At 38.0% G+C, this 19733-nt stretch overlaps 1 protein-coding gene across 3 annotated transcripts in view; it reads left to right on the top strand.

Moving 5' to 3' along the window:
• Window positions 1-19733, top strand: part of IDE (insulin degrading enzyme) — a 96497-nt gene that overhangs the window by 74372 nt on the left and 2392 nt on the right. For 2 of the 3 annotated variants that reach the window (XM_063102064.1, XM_063102066.1), the window contains exons 15-24: window positions 1472-1616; window positions 3916-4026; window positions 5223-5343; window positions 8314-8405; window positions 9537-9648; window positions 11488-11655; window positions 13098-13370; window positions 14750-14811; window positions 18283-18355; window positions 19060-19127. In XM_063102064.1, the coding sequence (XP_062958134.1) occupies window positions 1472-1616; window positions 3916-4026; window positions 5223-5343; window positions 8314-8405; window positions 9537-9648; window positions 11488-11655; window positions 13098-13370; window positions 14750-14811; window positions 18283-18355; window positions 19060-19127 (1225 nt within the window). Of the gene's footprint in view, window positions 1-1471; window positions 1617-2107; window positions 2253-3915; window positions 4027-5222; window positions 5344-8313; window positions 8406-9536; window positions 9649-11487; window positions 11656-13097; window positions 13371-14749; window positions 14812-18282; window positions 18356-19059; window positions 19128-19733 lie in introns of all 3 variants that reach the window. The other variant, XM_063102065.1, reaches the window with a different exon arrangement.

The raw sequence follows: 19733 nt of genomic DNA, 5'->3' as shown, positions 1-19733 counted from the left end.
GTTGGCTTTGCGATTGGTACATTAGTTTTTTTGTTTTGTTTTGTTTTGTTTTGTTGCACATCACTAGTCACGGTGTGCTGCCTTATTTATTTATTTATTTTTCATTGTAAATGTTTATGGGATAGTTTGTTTCAATACATGCACGCGTTGTATAAAGTTTATTAGTTACATTTACTATACTACAGATAGAATGAAACTTTTTATTTGCTGGCAAACAGCCAAGCAGGCATTGCTTCAGGTCCTTAGCACTAGCTGTTTCTTCAGCCTGGAAGGTTCTCCACTCTACCTGCAGATATACCCAGGGCTTGCTTCCTTCAGGTCTGGGCCCAGCTGTCACATTATCAGCGTGGCCTTAATCGACCATCTTATGTAAACTAGCAGTCTTCCCTACTGCTGCCACTCTGGCATTCCCTGTTCCCCTTACCCTGCTTGATTTTTCTCCACAGCAATATCACCATAGATAAATAAGATTTGAATTTATTATTTGTCTCCTCCAACTAGACCAAAAGTTCTCTGAGGTCAGGGACTTTGCCTGATTTCTTCCCGCTTTATTCCCAGTACCTAGAGAAGAACCTGGCACTGTAGTAAGCATATAAAACACATTTATTGAATGAATGAGTTTTTTACTTGCTTCTGATAAAGGTAAGCAGTGTCGTACAGTCAAATGAGTAGGTTGTTTGACTTGCATTTGAATCCCAACTCTGCCACTACCAGCTCAGATGATATGAAGAAAATTGTGTTTCTTACCTGAGAAATGAAGATTTTCTTTGTTTTCTTATCTGGGAAAAATTAGTTGATCTCTATGGTTCTGTTTATCTCTTGCACTTTGTAATTGTTTCTTCTCTTTTGTTGTTCTTTCTCATTTAAATTTTTTCCTATTTTAATATTTTTTTCCTAGTTCTGGCTGCAGTTAGATGATAGAAATTATCAATTATTTTTACTGACAGTGCTCTAGCTTTATAAATTTGGGGGAACACTAAGGGATAAGCTAACATTTTCACAGATCTCAATTTTTCTAAGTTTATATAATTACGGTATACACATTTCTCAATCTCCTACTCCTGTCCACCAAGTTTATGACTTGCTTGGAGAGAGAAAGAGGGCATGCAAATGCTGTATGAGCTCCATCAGCCATGCCTCCTCCTATTAGCCTAAGCATAGGCATGCCTTTTGGCCCATTCCCACTCCTTACCTGCCCTACATTTCTAACTTGTCAGTTCTGCCACACCATCTGGGGTAAGCAGTTCCTTCTCCGTCTTCACTGCCACCAGCACACATACATGACATATTTCAGGCTTCCTTTTCAGATACCTTGTTTTTGTCCTCATGAGAAGAAGAGCCAGTCTCAAGAATTCAACCATATCTCAGGAAATTATATTAACCGGTATTCAATTTCTTCATCCATCTCAAAAGGCCACATCACATTGGGAAGAAATAAATCAGCTATTTTACTGTCAACATTTTCTTCCAGCCCATTTGCTTATGTGGACCCCTTGCACTGTAACATGGCCTATTTGTACCTTGAGCTCCTCAAAGACTCACTCAACGAGTATGCATATGCAGCAGAGCTAGCAGGCTTGAGCTATGACCTCCAAAATACCATCTATGGGATGTATGTAAGTACCCACCTCTTAGAGCCTTCCACTCATCAACATTTTTTTTATATTGATTTGATGGAAGCATTTTTGGTTGAGGGTATGAGTTTAATTTCTTTTTTTAAATCTTTATGGCTAATCATACTTTCTCATCATTTACTTTTTAAGTTAGCTCTTATTCTAAGTATTCAGCTATATGCCATTCATATTATGCAACGTTTCCTTCATTTTTTTTTTTTTTAACATCTTTCATCAGATTGTCATATTTTTCTCCTCAAACAAAATTGGACCCCGATTTAGATTTAGATCTCACCCATTCTGTATCTGAAGTCTCGGTCTTTGGCAAAGAGAATGAAGTCTTCCTCCCTTTGTAAAACATAAGGTTGACCTATATTATTTCCCTAGAAATCCAGATCATGAGGCTGCATATCCATACTCTTCGGTCATGTTTCTTCATTACCATGCCACTGCTTGAGGTATCAAAGCATTTCTTTTGTTTTTCTTTTTGTTAGTCGCTACATTTATGCTGATCCTCTCCATTGCAACATGACATACCTGTTTATCAGGTTATTGAAGGATGATTTAAAAGAGTATACATATGCAGCACGCCTCTCAGGTTTGAGCTATGGCATTGCATCAGGAATGAATGCAATACTTGTAAGTAAAATGAAAACCAAAGAAAAGGCACCACATCGTTTAAGCATTATGTTCAGCTTGGGAAAACTATTAACTTCTGCATTTTTAAATAAGAAGGTTGATGGTCTTTTTCCTTGCACATTTTTAATGATTGAAGAACACAAATTAGTATTAGTTCCACTAATGAATGATTTAGTAAAGTTTAGTGCACCTTGTGAACATGTATGTGTGCTACATTTATTTGCATGTTCTGCTTGAGATGTTTAACATATTAATCCTGAAAGCATGTTGTATTTTCCATGTGTTTGAGTATATTAACATCTGTAAGTGAAAGATATCCATAGTTATTGTTGTGGTGCTTGAGTCTTTCTTATATTTTAGCTTCCTTAACTTTTGCTGACATCAGTAGAAAGTTCCTGTGTTCAAATACATTTGATGTTTTAATTTATTTTGTAGCATGCATCATTAACTATTTTATATGTATTTTAAAATAAGCATTAAATGCATCCCAAGAAATAACTAGATCCTTTCTCTCAAAAGTAGTTCTGATATGTTTCCAAGCTTGCCTATATATCTCAGTTCCAAATTAACATTCCTTTTATGGCACACATTCATCTTCACTTTTCTTGAAAATATATGTTTTAGTTAAAAACTAAAATGATAGTATTTCTGGGTACTCTTTTTAAAAAAAATTTTATACAAAAGGTTTTAGGATTTAAATTTTTTATTTTGCGGTGACTTTTTTTCTTCACATAAGTAAATTTTCTGGTAGCTTTTGTTTAACATATAAGGATGTATATAATCTAACCATTCTGAGTCCATGGAAATTTGAAGCTTAGAGATCAAAATTAACTCCAAATAGAAAAGTAATAGTCTATTTTCTGGTTTTTTGCTATTGATTTTTAGTAGCATATTATCATTAAAATAAATAATTTTTATTTATGATAAAACAGGCTTTCTGCTAGTTGTCAGTCTGTTTGCTACGGTATGTGATATGTTTCCCATGGCCAATGACCTTTACTCCTGCTGAGATTTTTGCCTCTTATTCTTCACAAGCTAGAGACTTTCACGGGTACTGTAGGTGCAATGTATCCTCTTCTGCTGTGGATGCCACCATGTGGAAATATAGGCATTCTCCATTTGCCACTTTTCAAAGTGTTAGGCTTTCAGATACTAAGTAAATTGTCCTAAGGCAAAACATTAAGGATGTGTACAGTGTATTTTCCTTACCCATTTGTTTTGCGATTGGCTTTTGGGACATCAGCAAAACTCATCAAATAAGCAAATAGTTAGAATTGTGGGTCCTTATTGGGCAACATTGAATGAGAAAGTGGCAAAATGCTATGTAATACAAATTCAGGGCTGCCTGGTTTCTCAAAAAATGATTGTTTAAAATATTTAAATATAAATGATTTGAGGATGTGTCCAGAAGTTTGCTAGGTAAAACCTTAAGCCTCTCATTCATTAGAAATTCTTTTTGAAGATAAAACTTAAGCATATTCTATAATTTTGACATGTTAAACTATATGAGAATTTAAATTGATTGAATTTCTCGTTTCATTTTTATTTTAATATACCTGGCTTTGGGATTTTCTAAATGTTTAAAAATCAAGCTTAAGACATTTATTTGTAAGTTACTTCATGATATTTTTAAACTTTTAAATATCTTGAACTTTTTCTTTAGCTCTCGGTGAAAGGTTACAATGATAAGCAGCCAATTTTGCTAAAGAAGATTATTGAGAAAATGGCTACCTTTGAGATCGATGAAAAAAGATTTGAAATTATCAAAGAGGCAGTAAGTTTTCTGAACTTGTTTTGTAATTTATTACTTTTTTATTCATAAGGTAATATTGCCATATTATGAAAATTTTTGAAAAAGGGGAGAGGAGGAGGAGAAGCATTCATAACCCTATTGCATTCATCTCACCTTGTCTTTGCTAAATGCTATACTCTACCCAGAAAGAAAGCCTAGGAGACTGGTGGACACCTGGCCTCCTTCTCTGTGGGCTTCAGAGAGTTCAGTGTTGCAAAACTGTCAGTGAGAACACTTGGTGCCAGTCGTGGACTCCTTGAAGTTTCATTTCAGAAGAACATCAATTCAACCTTCATTTCAGAAGAACACATAATTCAGCAGACTGCGGTCTGCCCTACCACAAGAACCTTGTCACATTAGGGCACACTAGGTTTCATGTATTTTCCACCTAAATTCAATCCATGTTTGGCTAGGTAAGGGAAGTATGGGATAGATACCTACTTTAAAGCTAAATTATGACCTTTATTGCACACTGTAAGAAACTACCATCTATTTTCAAATGAAGATTTAATATTTTGTACAGGTTGAATGTCCCTTACCTGAAATGCTGAGGACCCAGAGGTGCTTCAGATTTCAGATTTTTTTGGATTTTGGAATGTTTACATTATACTTACTTGCTGAGCATACCTAATCTGAAATCTAAAATGCTGCAATGAGCGTTTTGGATTTCATATTAGGGATGCTCAACAAAATTCAGATTAGGGATGCTCAGCAAGTAAGTACAATGTAAATATTCCAAAATTTCAGACTAGGGATGCTCAACCTTTATATATACTTATGCATGTTGCTTGCATAGAGACTTTTGGGATGGCCTTATAGTGTAGAATCTAAAGATGCCAAAAGATGGAGGCCCTGAAAACTGGGAATAACTTTCTGAGGGATAAAAGATGTCCCATAATGAAGGCACTTAGAGTACATGTCAGATGCTGGAAGTAAAGCAGCAACCTGCACAAAGAAAAAGCATGCCATCTAGTTTATGGATCAGAGAGGAGTAAACCCCATTCTTAATTATATAACTTCAGAAAAGAGAAAGAAGTAAATATTTCTGCATCCTAGTAACACATAAATTATACAAAATGAAGTTTGATTATAGCTGATTTTTTGAAATTATTCTTAGAATAATTATTCTTAGAATAGAAGATTTATAAAATTAATGAACCCATGTGTTCCTTCACCAGTATATGCGATCTCTTAATAATTTCCGGGCTGAACAGCCTCACCAACATGCCATGTACTACCTCCGCTTGCTGATGACTGAAGTGGCCTGGACTAAAGATGAATTAAAAGAAGCCCTGGATGGTGAGACTCTTTTTTCTACTTAAGACTAATTTTTTCTTCATTTTTTTTCTAAAATTATTTTGGTTTGTTCTGATAGTGTTTACAATTTCAGATAACTTATAGTTCTATTAAAGCCAGCTGTACATATTTTTCATTAAAAAAATGGTGGCCACTAAAGTGGCTTTTGCATTCAAGCAGTTTAACCACATTTGCTGTTTTCAGTCTGGAGCCACAGCAGTTTATTAGTGTTCACAGATTTCTCCAAATGACTAAATGCTGTGATGCAAGCACTTACCTCGTTAACATTGAAGTTTTCAGAAAAGTACCAATGGGGCCGAGCCCATGGCACACTCGGGAGAGTGTGGCACTAGGAGCGCAGTGACGCTCCCGCCGCGGGTTCAGATCCTATATAGGAATGGCCGGTGCACTCACTGGCTGAGTGCCGGTCACAAAAAAGACAAAAAAAAAAAAAAGAAAGGTACCAATGGACTGAGTTTGAAAGTCTTAGCACACGTAAGAAATGCTCAGGCATTTTTTCCTGCTCTGACATCTTTAGATCTATTCAATTAAAAACTGGAAAATGTGTAATGCCTAAAGACTGGTCCTTTGGTTTTTCTAAAATCTTAAGTCTAGTTTTCAGGAGTTTTGTTTGAAAGCCCTAAATTACTTGAGAGCAGTGATTATGTCTTCCCATTATCCCCTTTATTTAGTATCTAGTATAGTTTTATGCCCTCAGTGTGTGTCTAATAAATGCCAATTAAATGGAACAAAATTACAGATTTGCCTTATTGTAAAGAATATAGGCTGTATCACCCTTTGTTATTGCTTTATATTTTTCACTTCCCAACGTTACTTCCCCAATTAATCTTTCTTCCTACATGTTCACCAGTAAGAACTAAAATAAAATTTAAAGAAAGAATTCTGTCGAAGTTTTAATAATCTTTTATGACAAGGTACTTATTATATATCACTATGTTCTTGATGTTTACAGTGACAAATCAAGAGCAAAGTACTGGTAGTCATTAGCTTATTGGTTGCCTTGGGCATTGGGTAGGAGACTAGATTGTAAAATTGATTAACTAGAACAGATGCATTTTTTCTCCAGACAGTTAATATACTTTTCTTAGTCACGTACAGTTAAGAGCAAGATTTTTACCTTTTTTAAAAAGCACACAATTGATTTTAAATATGTTTTCAAGAAACTGAACCAGCTTTCAGCATAATTGAAAAACAGGTTTGGTGTTTTTTCCCCCTTTGTTAGAATCTGGGTCAGATGGCAAGTGAATTTTAAGCAGAGTAAGCTTTAAAGTATCTCACAGGCATTTGAAGCTTTCCTAAAATATGTTTTATAAGGGAAAAGTCAGTACTTGGTTGGCTGAAATTCTCTGCTCTAATAAACAATCATTCTGTTTTGATATAAATACTACTACAATAATCCAGAATGCCAATGTTGCATAATTTGGAGACAACTCAGTATGAGAGGCTGGCTCCCTCATGACTCTAAGTCATTTAGCTATCCCGGGGCCAGAGTAGCAAGAACCTCAGAGTTCACTGTGATCCAACAGCATTTACTGACTGCCTCCTATGCCACTGGCCCCGGATTCCAGGTGCTTAAAATTTTTTAAATGATCAAGATGGAGTTTGTTGGATCAAGGAGCTCAAGTCTAGTACCAAAGCATAAATGTAAACAGATCATTTTAATAGAGATAAGGCTGGGTTAAGTGTTATGATAAAGACTGCTAAGGCAGTCTAGTAGAAGGGGCTCCTAAGGCACTACAGTGGAGTGGAATGAGTATCCACTTTGGAATTAGTTAGACCAAGGATCAAGTCCCAGCTCTGCAACTTACTAGCTTGATAACTGAACAAGAAACAAATTTTCTTAAGTTCAGTTTTCTCACCATTAAAATGAGGATAATTGTATATACTTTATAGTTTGAAAGATGACATCTGTAAAATGCCTGACCTATAGTAATCACTTGTTAATTCCCTTCTTCGTGTCTTCTTAAATTTCAGTCAATAATTTTAGCATCCATTAGTGCATCTTGCCTTTAGCAATTATTACTGTGGTGTCCTAAGGGGGAAGAGGCAACTCTTCCTTATAGAAGAATCAAATCAATACATGTAAAAGGAATGGGAGAAATGGAAAAATTACAATTAGGACAGCATAGTAATAATTACTGCAGGCAGTATCCACCAATGGATGCGAAAATTAGTGGGTAAAATTTAAGGAAAACCTCCCAAAGTATTTGTCCCAAAATAAATATTTATTAGTTACAATGAGAAAAATAGCCATTAATGAGCATGTGGGCTTTTCCAAACTTCTTGTAGAGCATACATGAGTTACTTGATTATAACCAAAAGAATAAAATAGTACATGTACAATAAGGACATCTGGCAGATACCGCCTTAACCAAGTGATTAACATTAACATCACCAGTACCGCAAAACATCAACCTCCTAACTTAATGCACTGAGGACATATTACCTGTGTGGTATTCTTCCTAGGAATACATAAGTGCAGTTTCATCATGAGAAAACACTAGACAAACCCAATGAGGGACATTCTGTAAAATAACTGAGTGGGTACTCTTCAAAAGTCCTAAGTTCATAAAAGACAAAGTTCTAGGAAAGACTGAGGAACTGTGAGATTAAAGGAGACTAAGGACTCATGGTAGCTAAATACAATGTGGAATTGTGGACTGGGTCCTGGAACAGAAAAAGGACATTAGTGCAAAAATTGAAATCTAAATAAAATCTATACTTTAGTTAATAGTATTGTACCAGTGTTAATTTCTTAGTTCTGATTATTGTATTATGGTTATAAAAGATGTTAACATTAGGGAAAACTGGGTGAAGGCTATATAGGAACTCTGTACTATTTTTGCAACACTTCCGTAAGTCTCAAATTATCTCAAATATAAAGGTGGGGTTTTTTTGTTTTTGTTTTTTAAAAACCTAGTAAGTGGAGCTCTATTTCTTACACCTTTACAGATGTCACCCTTCCTCGTCTAAAGGCCTTCATACCACAGCTTCTGTCACGGCTGCACATTGAAGCCCTTCTCCATGGAAATATAACAAAGCAGGTGAGTGGTTGAGGTTTTAGCAATCTTTTGTGGATGAGTGCAAGAGATTTTTTTCCTCTAGTCTGTGTCAAGACTTAACCAGCACAGTATGATAATAAATACATTAAAGCTGGTTAGCTCAGATGGTTAGAGCACAAGGTAATGGGTTCAGACAATAAACACATTAGAGTTCACTCAACCTTCTCTGCTCTATGGAGGAAGGTAAGAGAGGACACAGGGGAAGTAGAATGATGGTTAACTCCTTCATGACTGACTCCTCTGCTATTGCCTGCTTTGTACAATCATAGGAGGAACTGAGAATAGTTATCCCTACTTTGTATAAGGTGGCAGGACTGTATAGTGGATAATAGCACATGATAAAGAATCAGACAGTGTGGATTCAAGTCCTGAGTCTGACACATACTAGATATGTAATCTTCTGAAAATGTCTTAACTCTGTGCTGTGTTTCCTTATCTGTAAAATTAAGAGTTATAGTAGCACCTACATCATGGGTTATAAGGATTAAATAGTACATGCCAAGTGCTTAACACATGGAAAGCACTACAGAATTTCCATGGCAGTCTGTATCAAGAGCACTTACTCTCCACCAGTCTGCTCTACTGCCTCCACCCAAGGTCAGATGCTAATACATGGCAGAGACAGGATTCTTACAAAGGTCAGTTTCACTCGCAATAAAGACTTATGCTCACCTCCTTTGTTTTGCTATGATCCCAGGTGTCTGCAGTCAGGGTCATCCACTTGAGACCAACTTCCCATCACCAGTACCTCTCCAGTTTTGGCAGTGCCTTTTTGCATCATTGGCCATCAGTGTTGATGATTGTCTGGATCTCTATTTGTCTTCACTACTACTATATTTACTGTATTGCAGATTGACTGTACTGACAAATTCAATTTTTATCCATTTGAATAGGAGCAAATATATTTAACTAAGATTTTAAATACCCCCCCTTTTTTGATGGCTGGCCAGTAAAAAAGAAAAAAAACATTTTTATGATAAACTTAGCTAGTTTATTTCACAAGCATGTTGTTTTCATATTGTAATGGACTGCCATTCAATATACAGTTTTTATTTTCACAGACAAGATTTGTTTGTGTTTTTGTAATGTACTGTGTCATATCTTTTTTCCTAGGCTGCATTAGGAATTATGCAGATGGTTGAAGATACCCTTATTGAACATGCTCATACCAAACCTCTCCTTCCAAGTCAGCTGGTTCGGTACAGAGAAGTTCAGCTCCCTGACAGTAAGTTGAAATGTTATAACTTTGGGAATGGACTACTTTGACCTAATAATTGTGGGTGATTACAGGTAGGTTGAATTCACTGGGTTGATAATGCATAGTTTTACAGCAAAGGAACAAATGACTGGGATCCTCTACTAGTTATATAGAAGTATGATTAGATATAAATAATTCTACCAGAAAATACGCTGGTAGAAGGGCCAAAGGTAAAATTGAAGGTAGTCAATAATTTTGAAGAGAGCGATACTGGAATTGACTGGTACTTGAGTGTAGAGGAGTTAGGAAGTACAAATATCATGAAACTGAAGTAGTATTGACAATAAACTATGAAATGAAGCTTGTTTATAAAAAATGGAAACTAGAATAATAACATCTAATTAGAAGCTCGTAGGAGTCTTTGAAATAGTTTTAGGAAAGCCATGGGGAACAGTTAACAATTATTTATTACCTGTGTATTTTTATAAGGGATTAACATAAAGAATTGATTTTATTTAAGTTATATGTCGGGGTTTTCAATGCTGAGTTACTTTTATATTAACAGTAATTTCTTTTGATATAGAAACTCAATAAGCATTATTTTCAGTTATTGTTCAAAACTATGTAATAGGAAATATATTGGACCCAGAATGAGAAGCATTGATTTTTTTTTTTTTTTTTTTTTTGGCCAAACTTGATTGTTAGCGGTTCTGCATGCATGCATCATCTGCACTTTTTTCTCCCCCAGCTATTTCAGCCTCCTGGAATGGTGTTCCTTTTTCCCCCTTCTTCCTCATGGGACTATGTCTCTACTAATAAGACATCCTTCCAGGCCTATCTTATAAGCTACTATTCCAGCAAACTTTTTCTAAAACTCCCAGCTGGAAATAATCACTTCTGCTTCTGAACTCCCAGCACAGTTTTTCTAAACCTCTCCCTATTTAAGCTGTTCATACTTCTGCTCTTGCATTAGGATTGAAATGCATCTCCATATTCTTGTTAGACTGTACATTCCTTACAGCCAGGGTTTGTGTCTGCTTCATGTGAATAGCTACTAAAGCAACTTGAACACATTATCGCCTCAGGATATCTTTGTTGAATGCTTAGAGATACCTGGAACATAGCACTGCTGTTCTGCATGCACAGTTATCACAGACCTGGTAATGGTTTATTTCAAACTTCTAGTTTGTTCCTCAGTCACTACAAGGAGGGCAAAGAGGAAGAATCAGGGTCTGTTATTCAAGAGCCATAGCACTTGTCTTCAGGCAAAGTGAGGCCAGTCTAGCAACAAAATTTCAAAGTGGAATTTATCTTTCATACCTCTTTTCACTTTACTTCCCTCTTTTTCTCTCCTCTCCAAGGACCCTATCTCTTTTGCCTCCTAAATTGTCCCATGCTCCAAAATAGCTCAGTTCATATCCCATTCTCAAAATGCGAGGTGTTATAAAATCACTCTGATTTAGCCAGCTGATCAGATGAGAATGCCTTAAATAGTCCTTCACTTAATTTTCCATGGGAGGCATTACAGTTTAAAAAAAAAAATCAGGCATTGTGAAGGAGGAAGCATTTGGAGATATGTATGAAAAGGCTGCAGGGGAGGAGCAGGGGAACTTACAGCCCTTGTTCCCCTCCATCTTCTGATAAGAGGAAACTTAGTGTTGCCAGTTTGCAGTCAGAAAATTTGACTGTCAGTCAAACATGGACCTCATCAGAAAAGTGAAATAGATAAAATACAACCCCAGGCTTCTCTGACTGCCTTTACTGTTAGATGTCTACATTACCATCTACAAGAGTGGGCAGACATAGCACTGACTTTATTAAACTCTAACTTTTTGAACCTGTTGCTCTATTTTTGAAATTTCCTAGGAGGATGGTTCGTTTATCAGCAGAGGAATGAAGTTCACAATAACTGTGGTATTGAGATATACTACCAAACAGATATGCAGAGCACCTCGGAGAATATGTTTCTGGAGCTTTTCTGTCAGATTATCTCTGAACCCTGCTTCAACACCCTGCGCACCAAGGAGCAGCTGGGTGAGAGGGAAGTTGGGGAGTAGTAGGACACAGTAGACTGTGATGAATGACCATTGTCCTCAGAAAACATGTAGAATCACCTGGCTCTGTATTGGGCATGCTCTCTTCAGAGAGACTTGTGAAAACCTTTACAGGGAACCAAATTCTGAAACATAAGCAATCAATATCTTATGGAAGGGCTGGTCAATTAGCTCAGTTGGTTAGAGCAGTATTATAACACTAACATCAAGGGTTCAGATCCCCATACTGGCCAGCTGCCAAAAAACAAAACAAAAAACAGTATCTTATGGACATTAAAGTAATTCTTAATGAGATGACACTGCATTTATCTTACATACATGTCAATAAAGAGGTCATTTTAGGTGGGTGGGGAGGAAGGTAAAGACAGACTTATGAGTAGCAAGGTGCGAAGCAAGCCATCCAGAGGAGCTTATATTCACCAAACTTTGAGTTCCCTGAGGACAAGTATTATCTCATTCATCTTTATATACCAAGCCTGGGAGATATGGAAGGTACTCAGTAAGTGTTTGCAGAGTTTTAGGCATTGTTAAGAGTCTTGGAGATCCTGGCAGGTTTGATCAGTGAGGGAAGAAGTTCAAAGAAGCCCCAGTAATGACAGAGAAGAACCGATGAAAAAGGATTTGGGTGAGCCTCTCCAAGTACCTATCATTTTTTAAATAACCACCATACTAGGTGCTGGGCACTGAAAATGGGTAAGTTATGGATGATCAAGGAACTCAGTCAAAGCAGGATGGCAGACCTGTAAAGGGATAATAGTACAGTGTGATAAATCCTTTAAAGTATGTCCTTTATTTAGTCTGGTCTCTAGAGGGATGAAGTCTGAATAAAGTTGGTCCAGGAATTGATTATCTAACAAGAAATGCAATAGTAGACCCAGGTTCATTTAAGGAAATGGGTGTTAAAGGAAACAGGTACGACAATGGTTAGGGGATGAAAATGAGCCCAGCATTTCATAGCATAGATAACCTAAGCATAGACTGAAGGAGCTTAACTAGCAGAGCGTGAGGAGTTATGGAATATGAATTTGAATAATGAATAGCAGTTTTTTTTCTAAGAAGAAGAAAGTTATCTCCAACTTTCTAACTATTCTTCAGACCTCTCCTCTTTCCTTCAGAACTGAGAAAATCTTAATCACTCATAGTTCTATCTAAATAGAATAATCTAAAGCCTTAAAATTGATGTCATTTGCTCTGACGAGGTAATTTTTTTTTCCTTTTTGGGGGCTGCTTACCAGTACTGGGATTTGAATGTTTTTTTTGGCAGCTGGCCGGTACGGGGATCCAAACCCTTGACGTTGGTGTTAAAACACCACGCTTTAATCAACTGAGCTAACTGGCCAGTCCCAGAATAATTTTTAAAAGATTAAAAGTGACCTAAGTCTCAAATTCCAGTGTCCTGACTGGCTGTTGTTTGTGTTTCAGGCTATATTGTCTTCAGTGGGCCACGCAGAGCTAATGGCATACAGGGCTTGCGGTTCATCATCCAGTCAGAAAAGCCACCTCACTACCTAGAAAGCAGAGTGGAAGCTTTCTTAATTACCATGGAAAAGTCCATAGAGGACATGACAGAAGAGGCCTTCCAAAAACACATTCAAGCATTAGCAATCCGTAGACTAGACAAACCAAAGAAACTGTCTGCAGAGTGTGCTAAATATTGGGGAGAAATCATATCCCAGCAATACAATTTTGACAGAGGTAAGGTAAAATTAGGGCCTCAACATTTATGCATTTAAGTGTAATATTTGAGGGCATTGAGGTCATTCTACAAAATATATTCATTTTGTAGGTGATGTTGTATTATTTTGGGGGGTGAAGTTGGGGGGAGTGGAGAGGTGTGTGGCTGGGACTTCTAAAGAACTATTATTTAATGTAACAGCAATTTTCTTTTCTTTTTTTTTTTTTTTTTTAAAAAAAGATGACCGGTAAGGGGATCTTAACCCTTGACTTGGTGTTGTCAGCACCACGCTCAGCCAGTGAGCGAACCGGCCATCCCTATGTAGGATCCGAACCCGTAGCCTTGGTGTTATCAGCACCGCACTCTCTAACAGCGATTTTCTGTTAGAAACTTTATCTTTTTCTTCTACAAAGCTAGGGCTAGTTCTACCCATATCTCACAGTAGTGTATTAATAATAAATCTTACTTCACTTTTTTTGTTCTGTCAGTGTACCCCTGAGACTCTAAGCACAGATACATAGGTATCTATTTCCCAGAACATTGAAAAATTAAAAATTTGCCTTTAGAGATCTCCAGAGATTTATCACTGTTTTCAGATTTGGGAGTGCTATGCTTCCTCAAGTCTCCTGGCTTGTCAACTTCCTTTCACCTTTCTCCTAGAGCAGAGATTAACAACAGAGTGCACAAGCCGACCAGAAGGAAGTTAGGGCACTTGGGTTGTATTCTCATTATGATACTAGCAAGCTAAAGAGTTTGGGGGGCCTCAGTTTTCTTACATGTAATTTTTCTAGCAGTTGGATTTACTATTAATGATAGTAGTATCTACCATTTATTGAGCATTTACCATGTGCCTAGCGTTGTGTTTTCATCATATATCATTTTCTTAATTCTCACTACAGCCCATTAAGAAGTTGTTATCCCCAATTTCCAGATAAGGAAACTGAGGCTCAGAAAGTTGAAGTGACTAAAAACAGCTCATAAGCAGAGTGCCAGGATATGACCCCATGCTGGCCTGGCTCCTGTGCCAAGGCGCTTACTCATTATGCTATGTCTACTCACTTTTACTTGAAATCTATTCTCTTCCTACCTGTAGGAGTAGGTGGCCACTTAAAAATATGGATACTTAAGAGTCCTGGGGTTGGGCCGGCCCGTGGCTCACTCAGAAGAGTGTGGTGCTGATAACACCAAGGCCCCGGGTTCAGATCCCATATAGGGATGGCCGGTTAGCTCACTGGGTGAGCGTGGTGCTGACAACACTAAGTCAAGGGTTAAGATCCCCTTACCGGTCATCTTTTTTAAAAAAAAAGAGTCCTGGGGTAAAGTTATTGTCATTTAGTGTAGTATTCTGGCCTACTTAATAAGAAAATATTCGTAAATTTTTGTTTGATTGCTTTTTCAGATAATACAGAAGTTGCGTATTTAAAGACACTTACCAAGGATGATATCATCAAATTCTACAAGGTAACTTAAACTCATATATTTAGATTTTGACTCATAAAGAATTTATATGTGCTATGTTGTGTGTTGCTGTTTTGAACCCATGCAGGCTGGATTTATGAAGGTTTTTTAATGTGTGGATTTAAGTATTTTTGCTACAAACACCTATTATTATTAGAAAAAATATAGACAATTCATATTGAACCCAGTATTCCTCTCCCTCTGGACCAAGCACTGTGACGGCTCTTCCTGGCTTCCAAATCCATCCCTTATTTGTCTTTCTTTTCCCCACCCCACCCTACAAAGAACATTGCTGAGCTTGTTTGGTGGAGTAGAAGAGCAAAGAAAACAAAAGAACCCAGGAATCAGATTATTTTCCAAGCTCTGACAACTATAAATTGCCTTTGCCCATGTAGGTGCCAGTGTAGCTGCATTTTTAAGTGAACAATTACTTACCTCTTACCTTTGAACTGTGTTCAGAGATCTTATGAGTTTTGAATGCCTATATTCACTGAGAAAAATTATCAACAGAAAAGAGAAGCACTACCTTAAAGTTTTCCCAGCATAGCTTTAAGAGGTTTATACCATCTAAATCTTCCTCTCCATAATAAAATTCTAAGAATAGCAAAATTTGTGTAAAGTAGGTATATAATATATGATAAACATGCTAAGTGCAGAAATCCAAAATTTATGCTGCAATAGAGTTGTAATTATATATTTATTTTATTTTATTTATTTACTTATTTTTTGGCAGCTGGCCAGTACGGGGTCTGAACCCTTGACCTTGGTGTTGTAACACTGCACTCTGATGAACTGAGCTAACCAGCTTGCCACTAGAGTTGTAATTATTTAAAGTGTTACATGTATTCTTTGTAATATATTGGGGTCTCTAATTTGTGTAAAATACCTTTATGCCTATTTTTCAAGACAAGGAGCAAAATTGCACTCTGTGATTACCACAGCACCTTAGAATTGTTCCTTAGTGTTCTAGTCACTTCTGGTTCGTATCTGTGATTAGGTGCTAAGTGATTGGTTGGGAACTCAGTCCTGCCCTGTGCTCACATCCCCTTAGAAAGATATCATCTACTTTACTATGTTATTTTCCAAGGATATCTTGTAGCTGCCAGCACAAGAGTCAGTGCATGCAGTTCTTATTAGAATGATTTTTGTGAAATTGGTTGTACAGTGAGTCCTGATGTTATTTTTCTCCTATATTATGGTTGCCAGTGCCCATTTAATTCACCCCTTCTGATGCTGTATGGGAGGGTGAGGAAAAAGAAACAGTCCTTGACTGTTAGGTCTGATAGTTTCCTATGGGAAAATGGTGATTTTGCACTATCCATGAGTTACTTACATGTCTTCTCCCTAAATCCTCTGCAGAATTACAAGGCTGCTATTCTCTGTGTGTGCAAACAAGTATAATCTAGAGGTGATTTAAAGTATACGGGAGAATATGTGTAGGTTACATGCAAATACTGTGCCATTTTATATAGGGTACTTGAGCATCCACGGATTTTGGTACCCAGGGAGGGTCCTAGAGTGAATACCCCACACATACCAAGGGACATATGTAACAAAATTCTGATCTGAAGTAACCCCAAGCAGTCTTTGTGTACATGAAGAGAGAGCTACAATGGGAAGGTGAGCAGCAGAGAGTTGGGCATAAGAGCAGCACACTAGGGTACGGGTCCACAGCCAGGCTTCTCGGTAGCCTTGAGTGCCCTTTAAAGCTGCTGACCTCGCGTAGTCATCTCAGCCTCTTTTCTTTCACAAATTCTCTTGTTCATTTGAAACTAAAAGTAGTACTGATTATTGAGTTTGTGAAAATAGCAATTATAAGACTGATTCTTGTCTTAAAAAATGGAAGTATTTATAACCAAGCTTAAGCTAAATCTAGAAGAACATTTTCCTAACCATGTTCCATGGTATGCTAATATTCTATAACATATTAATAGGGGAAAAAAAGGGATTCATGACGATCTAAGTTTGGGATGGACTATTCTCTTTATTTCCATTCTCAGAGAATCACAGAGCATGTTCACATTATAAGAGTTCTAAGAAGTCTCACAGTAAAGACTATAGCCTGCATTTGTTTAATTTTGGTTAACAAAACATTTTCTAAACTGACTTTTACCATGGAATACCTATAAGTATCTCCTGGGACTATAGTGTACCTTAGAACACATTTTGCAAGAAGTGTACTTGTTTGTTTTTAGAAAAATGGGGATTGTCCAGAGTTGATCGGGAAATTGAGAATAACTTGAAACTGAAGAGGGTGTTCTGCTGTCTGCTGATACAAGGGGGCAATGAAGGTTTGGGTAAAAAGGGATTGAGAATAGATTTTTGGAAGCAAATATTTTACTCCAATAAGAAAGAAGTTCTCAGATGAGGTACTGTGTGTTACTGGAGACAGACCTGGGCTGAGCTCCTGAAAGGGCTAGAGACATCAGAGCAGGCCTTTGGGACACTCTGGGCTGCTCTACCGGCAGGGGTGGGGGAGAGGGGGTAGCCATGGTCAGTTTGCTGTGCAACATCAGCAGGGCTTCTTTGTAGCTGCACAGGACCAGACTTATAATAACTGCTCCGTAAATAACTATTGAGTAGATTTGGCTTGGCTGATGAACTCTTCTCTCTCTGCATACAAAACATTGCTCTGGCTAAGACATTGGAGGAAGCTATCACAATTTGTACCCATTTAGGAAAGACGATAAAGGTCTGGCATTAAGGGAAAGGTCAGGAGACACACCCCCACAGGATCTACCTGCCAACCTAGCATTGCTAGCATTCATGATAGTAACCAAGGGAGTCCCTCAAAACAACATATGGAATGGAGAGAGGAAAAAACCTAGCTTTTGACACCATTACTTATGAGCTGTGTGATTCATGCAAGTCTTCATATCTGTCTGTCTTAGAGTCCATGTCTCTAAAATAGGTATCGTCATGATGGTTAGCGTATGGAGAATTAAGTGAGCTAATATAGGAGAGTGCCTGATACAAGGCAGTCTCAATAAACATTAGTTTCCTTTTTCTTTTGGTAGATGAGGAACCACAGCTTACAAGCAGTGCCCTGGTTCAGAATCTGAGAATGTTCTTAGAGGAGCAAGCTTTGTAGTTGTCTCCTGACTAAGCTCAGGCCATTGTCTCTGTAAATCCTAAAGATCACTAGGTGCAGCCCTGCACATCACATCCCAGCAAGTACTGAGCTAGGTTTTTAATCCCAGCTCAAGCATTTTATTAGCCATAAGAGTTTGAGCTGGTCACTTAATTTCTTTGGGCTCAGTTTTCTCATCTGTAAAATAGGGTTAAGAATAATTCTTGCCTACCTTGCCGAATCTTTGTAGAGTTTAAATAAAATAATGTAAGTGAGGGGAAAGAAAGGGGAGCCTCTTCTCTGTATCTGGCTGTGTGATAGCTGATTCTTTATAGTCATCAGAGAGCACCGTATTAAGTTTCTTAAAGGGGCAGAAGGATGACCTTGCTCTTCTTTTTACCTAGGAAATGTTGGCAGTAGATGCCCCAAGGAGACATAAGGTATCCGTCCATGTTCTTGCCAGGGAAATGGATTCTTGTAAGTATTGAATATTGACTTTTTTTTAAAGTCTATTTTGAGACTCATGTTTGGCTGTGCCTTGCCATAGCTACATGCCTTATAGAGCAGCAGAAAGTAAAAGGATGGAGAAGGGAAACTGGATACAGGGTCTGCTCTATCAAAGCAAAAATAAGGGGAAAAGGGAAATGAGGCAGTGAAGGAGAGAGCCAATACCAGGTGACACAATGCCAAGCTAGCCACAGCTTCACAGGAAAACTGGTAGAAAGCTGGTTGCTGGTGGGACATCTCCAAAGAGAGTGTATGGAGCCACTGCATGTAGGAAGGAAGGGAAACCAATTATCTGCTCAGTCCTTCCCATCTCCTCTCTTTTACTAGCCAAAGTTTGCCCTGTCGCCATTAAGTCCCCTGGCCTTCTGCATTATTTTACTGGGTCCTTATGAGTGGCCAAAGCTTCAGGGTCCAGTTGGATCAGACCTGGGCACTAAAACTGCTGCAACCAGTGCTTTATGACCTCGGTGACATCATGAGCTTGTCATTGGGGACACTTTAGATAGAAGGCAGGACAAGTAATCAAAGCCTTGGGGAGCAGGCAGCCTGAGAGGATCTGAGAAAGACATTAACTGGGCCCATACAGTTTTTGACCTGTGTCTGGTTTATAGTTTTTTTGAAAGTTGCTCTGTGTTCTTATATCAGTAAGTGCAAAGCATTTCCTTTTCTTATAGGTCCTGTTGTTGGAGAGTTCCCATGTCAAAATGATATAAATTTGTCACAAGCACCAGCCTTGCCACAAGTAAGAAATGTTAGACTGCACTATATAACATTGTTATGTTAGACTGCACTGTCAGAGGACTTCCTACTTAGAAGGAGCTTGTTCATCAGAGCTAGAGGTTTCAGGTCACTAGGTTTTCTAGCTTCCACTTTAGGTCCCCCTTGAATGCCTGGTCACTAAGCCTTTGCCCTTGTCTGACTTTGCCTCTTGTTTGAACAGTTACTCTGCAGTGAGTTATCTCTGGCCATATCTGTTCCCAGCTGAACAGAGTAACTCCCTGTTGAATATTAGAGTGAGGCCTCTTAGCCCCTTCCATGGTACCTGCATATTTTAATCATCTAGAAAGATTGGCATTTATTTGCGGAGGAGGAAACTGGCAGTGTAACCAGGCCCTTGCTGGGTGGGCATGCCAGCCTCTGCTACTCTGCTGAAGCCTTGGTGCTGAGCCCTTGGTGAGCCAGCCCTTGTGTGCCCAGAGGAAAGCCAGGGGTCTTCCTTCTGGCCCAAAGTCCCACTGGGGATGCTCACTGTAGGTTTGCACAGACCAATTGATGACCCTCTGACCCTACTGATATAGAACAAAAAGGTCAGCAGATTATAAAATAGGGAGTAGAAACTAGTGTGTAT

This window comes from Cynocephalus volans, chromosome 7 (assembly GCF_027409185.1).
Source record: "Cynocephalus volans isolate mCynVol1 chromosome 7, mCynVol1.pri, whole genome shotgun sequence".
NCBI classification, from domain to species: domain Eukaryota; kingdom Metazoa; phylum Chordata; class Mammalia; order Dermoptera; family Cynocephalidae; genus Cynocephalus; species Cynocephalus volans.
The sequence above is the reverse complement of the archived record's forward strand: the minus strand, read 5'-3'. Positions and strand labels throughout refer to the sequence as shown.